The following is an 11,445-nucleotide window of genomic DNA, read 5'->3' as shown; positions in this document are numbered from 1 at the left end:
AAGTTCATATTACCAAAATAAGGAATGAATGCAGGGACATAATACTGGCTTTACAAATATAAAAAGGAATACAAAAAATACTATAAACAAGTGTATGTTAAAAATACAGAAACTGGGTGAAATTGAGGAATTCCTGTAAAAACACAAACTATAATAGCTGATTCAAAAGAAAAATATAAATGGACCCATATCAAAACTACATTAGGAATTTTTTAATCCCATAAAGAAAAGCCTAAAATAATATGGATTCACTGATGAATCCTACTACTTAGAACAGAATTAATAACAATCCTTCAGAAACACAGGAGGGAAGACTTTCAAATTCATTCTATGAGGACAGCATTACCCAGATACCAAAATGAGATAAAGACAGTGAAAGACAAGCAGAACAATATCCCTTAGAATATACATACAAAAGTCCTCAGCAAAAGAAATTTAGCATCATACATATATCTATATATCTTCTATACAAATTAGAGAGAGTTTGCTGGCCACACTGCACCCACGTAGAGAAACACAGTGATGAAAGCGGTCCCTTGCCTGCCTCCCTTCTAAGTTTAGAATGTGCCCCACCTTGATTAACTTAATCTGGAACACCCCCCCCCCACAGATCCCTGGAGGTTTGTTTACAGTTGATTCTAAAAGCTGTCAAATTGAACACACACACACACACACACACACTGTTTTTATCTTTATTCTTTTCATTCTCTTTGCTACATATCACCAGTCATCAAAGTTAAGCAAATGAAAATGAGATTCTGTTCCCATTTGCTCTAAAAAAGTATGTATTGGAAATTTACCCCTAATGTAAGTATTCAGAGGTGAAGCCCAATGGGAGAAGTTCAGGTGACACAGAATCCCACTTTCATGAATGAGTAATCCTTATTACAAAAGGGCTTGGGGCTGGGAGTGCAACTGATGCTTTTGCATGCGGTCTCTCGCCCTTCACCTCCTGCCTTTTGCCCCTGTATGACAGACGAGGAGACCATCGCCAGGTGTGGACCCCTCACCCTTGGTGCTCCCAGCATCCAGAACTGTAAAAGATAAACCTCTGTCCTAGTCCAAAGTACCTGATATCTAAGCAGAGAAAGGGAGATCAGCCACACCCACAGGCTGGTTATAACAGAAAAGACAGTAGTAAGTGCTGATATGGACAGGAAGACACAGTTGCTAGGGTGAATAGAAAATGGTACAGCTCCTTTGAAAAGCAGTCTGGGAGGTTGGTCCCCCCCCCCCAAAGTGAATCACACAAGATATGCCAAGTGATCAAATCTATTTTTAGGGCATAGCCGAGAGAATTTACACATACATTCAAGCTTGCTGTGCTGTGAATCCCCATAATCCCAGCACTTGGTAGGCCAAGGCAGACGGGGCTCAAATTTGAGGCCATTCTGAACTTCAGAGTGAGTTCAAGGACAGCCTATGTTGCTGAAAATAAAAGGTACTGGGCTAATAATGTTTAGTATTTGCCCTAAAATTATTGTGGCAGTATTAACTAACCTGCTATCATAATCAATAAAGGCACAAACACCATGGACTGGAGAGATGGCTCAGAGGTTAAGAGCATAGGCTGGTCTTGCAGAGTTCCTGAGTTCAATTCCCAGCAACCACATGGTGGCTCACAAACCATCTATAATGAGATCTGGTGCCCTCTTCCGGCATGCAGGTGTACATGCAGAGAGAATTGTGCATATGAGAAATAAATAAATAAATATTTTTTTAAAAAGACACAAACACCAGTTAGATTTTAGATTTGCCTTATTTCACCTTGGGGTGGGCAGATAATTCTACCTACCCTATCTCATTAGCTTCCAGCCCCCATCCCATGTCATCTGTTTTAACCATTCTTATTTGGACCATTTGCCATCCATAATCCCCAAATACTTGCTTATATTCTGTAAGCCTGAGTTACAGATGAGACCTTGCCTCAAGAAGCCAACAAACTAGACCAAAGAGCAAAACAAACAAGAAAAAGGAAAATATCTATATAAACTCATGTAAAAAAATTGTACAATGGGATGGAGAAATGTCTCAGAGGTTAAAAGCACTGGCTTTTCTTCCAAACATCCTGAATTCAATTCCCAGCAACCACATGGTGGCTCACAGCCATCTATGGGGAGATCTGGTGCCCTCTTCTGGCATGCAAAGATACATGCAGACAGAATATTGTATAAATAATAAATAAATAAATTTTTAAAAAATGTGTAAATATTTATAATAGCATTGTTCACAAACAGCCTTAAAATGGAAAAACCCAAGTGTTCATTAATTGATAAATGTACAAAGTGTTATATACAATAGAGTATTACTTAGTCATAAAATAAACGTCTTAAGACATATTGCAACATATTCACATTATGTAGAAGATAAGAGGCTGCATATTGTATGATCCCATTTCTGTAAATATACAGATTACACAAAAGCATAGAAACAAAGATTAGTGGTTACCAGTGTGTGAATGTAGAGGAAATTAATAATTGGTATAAGATTTCTCTGGGAGAAGTGATGAAATATTTTACCATTAGATAGAAGTGATGTTTACACACCTTTGTAATGTATATTAAGTCATTATAGACTTTTTTTCTTTTAGACATAGCCCAGACTTGACTTAAACTTATTATACAACTCAGGCTGGCCTTGAACTCCTGATTTTTCTGCCTTCACTTCTCAAGTGCTGACTTACAAGAGGCACACACCCTTGTAAGAGGCACACACACATGTAAGTAAGAGTACATTGTGGAACTGGAGAGATGTCTCAGAGGTTAAGAGAACTGGCTGCTTTTCCAGAGGACTAAAGACCCAAGTCCAGTGTTCAATTTCCAGCACCCATATGAGAGCCAACAATCCAGTGAAACTCTGGACCCTGTGTAACTCCAGTTCCAGAGGGATCTGATGTCCTTTGGCCTCCTTCAGCACCACATACATGTGGTGCACAAACATACATGTAACCAAAACACCCATACACATACACATTTTTCTTATATATAACTGATCTCCTAAACAGATAAATAACTTAGACCAATTTTGTTTCTTGAGCCACATGAGATCAGGGCTTACTGTTAGTTAAATGCAAATGCAAATGTTGTCGAAGTAATTCTGACCATGTCTAGTGATTCTACAGGAGGAGAAAATGCCCTACAGGAAACCTCCCCAAATTTATACGTTGAATACTACACATTTGTATTTGCCGCTCTGGTATGCATTTGAGGACAGATTCTATTCCAGTGATTGTTGATGGAATTGCTGGAAATATGTGCATAAGGTGTAAAGTATCCAAACCCTAGCTGTGTAAGTAAAATGAAAATAATAAGCAAATACGTCTCCCAGCCTACTGTGTTAACAGTTTGCTAATTATGGTCCGTTTGAAATCTGTTTCTCCTGCCAAGTGAGAGGTTTGGGGCTGTGTCAGGAGAGCCGCCTTGTAAATAGGCTTGTTTCTATACTTCTTGGGTTGAGCTAATTGAGACATTTAAATGAACTGAGGCTAAGGAGCCAACTCTGAATATAGAAGGAAAGAGGTCAACCGATTTGGAGAAAGGATCAAACAAAACCAAGAACTGAATCTGAAAAATGACTACGTACGAGGACAGAAGTGAGGTGGAGGAGGAGGCACGCAACCTGAGAAAAGAAAAGGCTGATTTTACTTTGGTCAACTGTCTCAGGAGTTCGGCGAGGGCACCCCTGGAAGGGCCTCAGTCAGCTGTAGGCGAAAGTAACACCATAACTTGAAATATCAAATAAGTAGTATTTGTTTTCTCTCCTTCTTGCCATCTGTCCTGGCACCTATTCAACCGCTCACCGCCCAGGCTCTACTTCGTATTTAAAGCCTTCAGGCTGGACTTCTGCGCTGGCTTCTACGGTCGCGTTTGGCCCTGCTCAGCCACCGTGACCCGCCTTTGCGCATGTGCAGGGTGAACGGCGGAGAAGGTGAAGATGGCGGCTGCCGGGGCTGCGGCCCTGGGAGTCCGGTGGCTGCAAAGGGCCACCCGCGGCGTGGTGCCACTGGGGGCACGGACAGGTCCGCAAGAACGCGCGAGACACTGGTGTGGGAAGGGGCTGCCTGACGTTTACTCTTTCGGGAGGGGGACATCCTTGATACGGTGGCGGCAGTGTCCCGGCAGGGGTGGAGAGCAGAGGAGTTAGTGTGTCTAAAAAGGGGTCCGGCAAAGTGCAGGACTCCGACCTCTGCAGTTACTGCGGGTTAGTGCTTTCTGGGTGTCTAAAGAGCCGTGCCCATCTGACCTGCATCCCTCTGCATCCAGCCTCCCACATGACTAAGGACATGCTGCCGGGGCCATATCCTAGGACCCCAGAAGAACGGGCCGCGGCCGCCAAGAAGTATAATATGCTTGTGGAAGACTACGAGCCTTACCCGGATGATGGCATGGGGTGAGGTACAGGGGCTCTGCTCTCATCAGGGCCAGGGATGGGTGAAGACCTCTGGATTGGATGATGCGGCTCTGACGTTTTCTGCTGATCCTTCTAGTGACCCCTCAGAGTCATTGGTGTGGGTGCTTTTCTTGGATGGGGGAGGTGGGAGTGGGTGGGTGAGCAGCTGCAGCCGAGAGGACTTCAATTTTTTCCTTGGCTCAGGCTGTTTCCTCAAATGAGGAGGCTGAGATTTTAATAGCTCCCTCGAGGACTCCAGAATAGCAAAATTCTTCCTTGGCTCCATCCAGAGCACTGGGTTTCATTTAGATCGAGCATCTGCTGGGCTCAGGTGCTGTCATCTAGGCACGTGACCATGCAGGAGCTGGACGCCTGTCACTAGAACCTTATCCGGGATCGGGTACTCTGTATTTGTGTATGCCTGTTCAAGAACTTGTCTCTATTCTCCAGTTGGTGTTGGTCGCTTCTGCCCTGTATCCATGTAACATGTTAATTATGTATACGTGGTTAAACATCGCCTTCACTTCCTGTGTTAGAATTTCTCTTGTTTTCCAGTCGTTTTCTTTGCTATGTATCAAGTTACCATCATTTCTATGTTTTTACCTTGTTTTGGACAGGAACAGCCTCCGTAGTAGTCTGTATAAGGTGAACTTGGATTTGTTGTGGCAGAGCCCAGCTAAGCAAGACCTCCTATGAGGCATTTGAAGCATGAGGGGATAGATCAACTTATGGTTAAGAAACATGGTAGCTATGGAGAAGAAAGGCCTTTTCTAATGTGTACCCTTTTTGTTTTTATTCCAACAAATGTGGATGGTTTTTGTAGTTAGAGTCCGTCTGTTGAAGGAATGGAATAGTTGATTGCCAAATTCCCTTTAGTTCTAATGACTTTGAACTAAAGTCATTTGAGTTCTTTGACTTTGTAAATGAAGATAAGGCCATATTGTTTCAGAATTTGACATAACCTCTAACTGTAGCTTGGACTCTTTTGATTCTGTCCTTAGTACTAAGAGATCTTGATTTGGCGTAAGTTCTTTTCCCCTAAGTGAAGTAGTTGTATCTGTGGCTTTGTCCCTGATCTTTGAGGTGAGGGCCCTGAATTCTCCAAGACCACTCACAGCCCTTTCCAGAAGCTCTTGCTTTCTGTCTCTCAGGCATGGTGACTATCCGAAGCTCCCTAACCGCTCACAGCACGAGAGGGATCCGTGGTATCAATGGGACCACCCAGACCTGCGGTTGAACTGGGGTGAACCGGTGAGAAAACCATTATCCATTTTACTTCCTCTCAGCTTCCTTATGTGTTCCTGGAACTCTCTCTTTAGCTCAAATGGTGCTTTTTTGCTAAGCTTTTCTGCTCAAGGAAGCAGGGTCTAGTGACCTGAGACCTGAAGTTGTACATGTGGCAGGAACTTACAGGAATACCCGAGGTCTGTCTACTGTGACCACTGGGCATGTCCTGCTTGAGCCAGCATTCATCTGTAAGGCTGGCCCTGTTAGACCTAGCTCTGAAAATATTGCCCCAGGAGTGTAATGCTTCTCTGAAGCCTTGATCAGGCCCTGGCCATTCTGGATTGTCTTAGTCAGGGTTTTTTATTGCTATAGTGAAAAACCATGACCAAAAAGCCAGTTGGGAAAGAAAGGGTTCATTTGGCTTACACTTCCACAGTATTGTATATCACCAAAGTAAGTTAGAATAGGAACTCAAGTAGGGCAGGAACCTGCAGGCAGGAGCTGATGCAGAGGCTATGGAGGGGTGCTGCTTACTGGCTTGCTCCCCATAACTTGGCCAGCCTGCTTTCTTAGAGAACCCAGCCCAGAGGTGGCAATGCCCACAATTGCCTGGGTCCTCCCTCATCAATCACTAATTAAGGAAATCCCTTGCAGCCAGATCTTATGGAGACATTTTCTCAATTGAGGTTTTTTTCTTTCACATAACTCTAGGTTGCGTCAAGTTGACATAAGGCTAGCCAGCACACCTGTCCTGCAAAAAGAACAGTTTGTGACAACCGTGTGCCTTTCTCCCGCAGATACACTGGGACCTAGACATGTATATCAGGAATCGTGTGGACACATCCCCTACACCCGTTTCCTGGGATGTCATGTGCAGACACCTCTTTGGTTTCGTGGCTTTCATGGTTTTCATGTTCTGGGTGGGGGATATGATCCCCTCCTACCCGCCTGTGGTGAGTATCTTAGGTGCTCCCCAAAGCACACTTGCGTCCTTTCCCGAGGAAGTCAGGTCTCTGGGGTTGGGAATTGGCGAGTTTTAGAAAACAGGAAAATGAAGGGCCTTGCCCACCAGCACAAGCATCAGAGCACTGTTCTGCCCTGCTTCATGAACCGGTTTAATTGAGAAGACAGACTCGGTAAACAGTGGGTGAGACTGTGGAGTGGAAGCTAGTCCTCGGAGTTTCCATGGGAGGCCGGTAGTTACCAGTTATATCTTAGTGAATGGCCTTTCAAGGAAAGAATCTAGAGCTGAAACCTGCTCCTGTACTGAACACATGAAGGGCACTTTCTGCAGGGTCCATGGTAAGCAAAGACAGTTATGATTCAGAGAATCCAAAGGACATTGGATTGTTTCTATTGCTGCAATGAAACAGCATGACCAAAAAGCAAGTTGGGGAAGAAAGGGTTTTTTTTGGCTTACACTTGTACAGCTGTTCACCCCTTAATTTAATTTCCAGCTTAGAGGAAGTATTAAGAATTTTCAGATAAATGATATAACAAGCATCATATGAGCAGAGGTGTGAGAGCCTGGCATGGTTTGTGTATGTTCACCTATAGTAAATGTTCAGAGTGGGATGAACTGCTGTGAGGGAGTAGGATTAAAACTAGAGGCTAAAAAAAAAACAAAAATGAAGACACCATGAGGGACAAAGAGAGAGCAATCAGAGGTTGGAGGATGGTGAGTTATGTGATATAGAGGGCCAACTAGATGGCTCAGCGGGTAAAGGCACGTGCTGCCAAGCCTACTGACCTGAGTTCTATCCCTGGGACCCCCATGGTAAAAAGGAGCGAACTGACCCCTGTGAGTTGCCCTCTGACTTCCACATGAGTGCCATGGCAGGATTATGGACACACACCTAGATATTACATAAATAAATGTAATAAAAATATCCAGCATTTTAAATCGGCCATTAAAAAACTATTTCCTAGATAACCAGCTACATGGGTTTCCTAGAGAACATTCATATTCCTCAGGCCTGATTTTTATAAGTCCTAATTCTATGGTTCTACAGTAGGGTTCTAGAATCAGTATTTTCAACAGTCTCCGGGTAATTAAGAAATGCATTTAGAATTGAAGGTCACTGTATTAAAAAGATTGTGAGATGAGCTGATTAGTTCCATTGGGCAGCGTTTGTTGCTTAGCTAAGGCTTTGAACCTGATACCACAGTGGTGTATTAATTGAACAAATATTTACACAACCTCTGCTATGTACCAGATGCAGACTGTGCCAAGGGGTTAGGAATACAGGGATGTCTTGGACTGCCTTTAGTACCAGGGAGCCATCTTTGTTTTTGACTAGAAGCTTGACATGATGAGGGCCAGGAAGATTAATGTAGGAATAGTCTCCAGGGTGTTTGGGGAAGAGAACTGAAGGCGGGGAGGCTGCAGCCTTTGCAGTTGGCTGTGCAGGGCTACCTCTGTAGAGATAACATTCTGAAGGTAGCTGGTATGGTGAGTGCATTGACATGAGGCTTCTTGCCAAGCCCCAGGGACTGCTGGGGAGCATGTGGGGCCTCGGTGAGCACTGACTTCTCTCCAGGAGAGCAAGAAACAGTGTGGCTCTTGCATTTTTCAGTTCTGTAAGCACATCACCCATTTCTCCTCCCTCTGAGCTGTGTTCTCTGACAGCTGTTTGTTGGAAAAGCCAGCAGCCCCAAAAGCACGTCCCAGCTGAGGCTCCTCTGCTTTCCCTCACCGCTGCTCCTGCACGCCTCATTTGCTAGGCCACTTTACTGGTGGAACCATTAGAGGCTGAGTGACTTAAAGGAGATTGAGTCTGTCTCCACCCGGAGAGAGAGCAGGATGGATGGATGCATCATCTCCTTTAGAGAGCTTTGGTTCGGACTTCCCCTTCCCACAGCTCACTTGCAGGGCAGGCACCGCTTCACTTACAATTTAGGCTCTCTCTGCTGACGTTTGAGCAGGGCAAGGAGCATCGCTTCTTCCACCCTAGCTCGTCTGGGTCTGACCAGAGGCACTGTATGCCCATTTGCTCTGCACGATTATTAACTCAGAGTAGGGTGTAGTCAGGTACTGGCTGGCTGGCTGTTGTTCTGCTGACCGTGTGCTTTTTGTTTTCTTCCTTAGGGTCCGAAGCAGTACCCCTATAATAATCTGTACCTGGAACGAGGCGGTGATCCCACCAAAGAACCCGTTCCTGTGACTCACTATGAGATCTGAGGAGGCGTCATGGGTCTGTGTACCCTCTAACTAGGTCCCCCTCACTCCTAGAGGCTTAACCTTAATGAAATCCCTAATAAAACTCAGTGCTGTGGTGTCTGTGTCTCATTTCCCCAGGAATAGTCACTGCTGTGAGGAGCCTTATCTTCGTCCTTTCCTTTACCTGCTGCCTGCCTGCATTCCTGTTTTCCTGCTCTGAAATTGGAAGGGTGGGAGGGAAGGTTAGGAAATAAGCATAAGAAGATACTGGGTCGTTTCATTGCCGCTGTGAAAGTGGTTGAGGGCTGCAGTTGCACATTACAGCAGGTAATGAAGGGTCCGTCCTTTTCCCATTTACATGACGAAAAAGGAAGGTGTTTGTTTCCTTTAAAAACCATTTTTGTGGAGCACATCTATTATCCTATCATGCAGGAAGCTGAGGCAAGAGGGTTGCTAGTTTGAGACCAGCCTGGGCTACATAGTAAGGCTATAAAAATCAAAACAACCTGAGACTTAATAATTGTTAGACTGAAAAGATGTGTGCCTCTAACCCAGCATTTGGGAGGCTGAGGCAGGAATGTCTCCATGGGTTCAGGACTAGTCTAGGCTATGTAGTGCGTTTGGGGCTACCTTGAACTATGTAGTAATACTGTTTTTAAAACATTTAAACTTTACTTAGAGAATATTAGTTTTTGTAATCAAACATGTAGATAAGACCTTACATATTTAATACAGTGTGTTACCCCTGTGCAAATGGAAAAAAAAAAGTTCAACAATGGGTTTTAAAAGTAACATGTTTTATCAAGTGATGGAATAGTGGGGGAGCTCTGGTCTAGAGCTGTGACATTTCTGCGTTCCTCTTTTCAAGGCAAGTTTTCTGAAACTGCTTCTGAGTAAGTTAACATTGTTTATGTTTGTGAATTAAGACATGCATCCAAGCTCCTGTAACAGCCTTAGAGAAAAGGAAGCCATGTTTTTGAGAGTATCATAAAGCATCTTTCTAAAGCATACTGGTCACATGGCTTTAATCCTAACAGGAGGCAGGAGCAGGCAGATCTGAGCTCTAAACCAGCTAGTGAGAGGGCGTCCCTAGAAGCTGTGGTGGGGACCATAGTGCTGGCTGCTCTTCCAGAGGACCTGGCTTGGTTCCCAGCACCCACATGGAGGCGCACAGCCTTCTGTAATTCAGTCCCAGGCTATGTGGCACCATCTTCTGGCCTCCGAGGACACTACAGGTGGAGCTCAGACGTTCAGGCAAACTCTCAAGTTGGTTTTGGTTTTTTAAAGCGGTTAGGTGTGGCGGCACAGTTTTAATTCCAACACATAGGGGCAGGGGCAGGTGGGTCTCTGAGTTGCAGGCCACAACTTGATCTGCAGGCAGAGAGGGAGACTGAGGCTGACTGGGCCTGGCATGGGCTTTTGGAACCTCACCCCCCCCCCCATTGACCTACCTTCCTTCAACAAGAACACACCTAATTCTAATCCCTTCAAAGAGTTCATTCACATTTAGGCACCTATGAGAGCCAGTCTTAGTCAACCATCACACCATTCAAATTAGATGTGACAAATTAGTGGTTGTCTGGGGAGTTAAAAAGAATCTTGTGAAATTAGGGGCTGCTTCTTTGTTTAAAATGTCACTTTTTGAAGAATTCTTTGAGGGTTGCTGAACTGGCTTCGTGGGTAAAGGTTCAAGCCTGACAACCTGAGTTCAATCTTTAGGCCCTACAAGTTGTCCATTGACCTTCATATAGTGCATATGTGTACATACTTTAATCATCTTATTTTTTAAATTTTCATTTATAAGCTTTCTCCACCAAAAAAAGGACAAAAGACAATTCAAGCTGAATTAAAAGTTAAAAAAAAAAAAAGGCAAGTTTATTAGGGGTAGCCGTCGGGGCTGGTTCACCAATATCAAGGAATAGGGCAGAGAAAAATGCCATGCAGACAGGGAGATGGGGTGGGGAGGGAGCGCACATACAGAAATGGAGGGAGAGGGAGAGAGCGCAACATATCTGTATTGTATTGGGAAGAGCCTCTGGGGGAGGGTAAGTCCAGGCCCTGGGATGGGAAAGTTCAGGGCAGAGGGTGGAGTATACCAGCCACACCTTGCAACAGGTAGGTACTGAGGGATGCTGGGAGAACCACCATGTTAAATAGATACCTCAGCAGATCGTGCAGGCTCTGAAACCCAACAATCTATCTCTTTATGTATATGATTTGTTTGAATGTATATGGCTGTGTACCACCAGAAAATGGTGTTGGAGGCTTTAGAACTGGGGTGAGGCAGTTGGAAGCTGCACTGGGGGGGGGGGTGGACTCCAACTTTATGACTTTAGTTCAGATTTCTTTTGTAGTAATCCATCAACGTGCATGATACTTCTGCTTTATTCCCTAATCTTAAGGTATTGGCCACGGTTCATCTTGTGTGTGAGAGAGAGAGACAAAGACAGAGAGACAGGGTCTCATGGAGCCCCAGGTGGCCTTGAACTTTCTGTGTAGTTAAAGATAGCCTTGAAATTGTGAGCCTCCTGTCTCCACCGTCTGAGTACTGGGGTTACAAGGTAGCCACCGCCATGACGGGTTTGTTTATGTAGTACTGGGAAATAAAACCGGGGTTTCAAGCACATGGGGCAAGCACTCTGCCAGCCAATCCACACCTCCAGCTCCTA

The 11,445-nt window shown here is 44.6% G+C and overlaps 1 protein-coding gene across 2 annotated transcripts; it reads left to right on the top strand.

Annotated features, from left to right (window-relative positions):
- Positions 1 to 3,860: 3,860 nt before the first annotated feature.
- On the top strand, positions 3,861 to 8,892 carry Ndufb8 (NADH:ubiquinone oxidoreductase subunit B8). Of its 2 annotated transcripts, none has more exons than XM_021649597.2 (5): positions 3,861 to 4,018; positions 4,263 to 4,389; positions 5,541 to 5,640; positions 6,414 to 6,569; positions 8,705 to 8,892. In XM_021649597.2, exons 1-5 carry the CDS (start codon positions 3,934 to 3,936, stop codon positions 8,795 to 8,797), a joined length of 561 nt encoding a protein of 186 aa, XP_021505272.1. In that variant the 5' UTR covers positions 3,861 to 3,933; the 3' UTR covers positions 8,798 to 8,892. The 2 variants fall into 2 exon arrangements, with proteins under 2 accessions (XP_021505272.1, XP_060246216.1); XM_060390233.1 differs by having other exon boundaries at positions 3,912 to 4,043.
- Positions 8,893 to 11,445: the final 2,553 nt, after the last annotated feature.

This window comes from Meriones unguiculatus, chromosome 1 (assembly GCF_030254825.1).
Source record: "Meriones unguiculatus strain TT.TT164.6M chromosome 1, Bangor_MerUng_6.1, whole genome shotgun sequence".
Lineage (NCBI taxonomy): Eukaryota > Metazoa > Chordata > Mammalia > Rodentia > Muridae > Meriones > Meriones unguiculatus.
The sequence above is the reverse complement of the archived record's forward strand: the minus strand, read 5'-3'. Positions and strand labels throughout refer to the sequence as shown.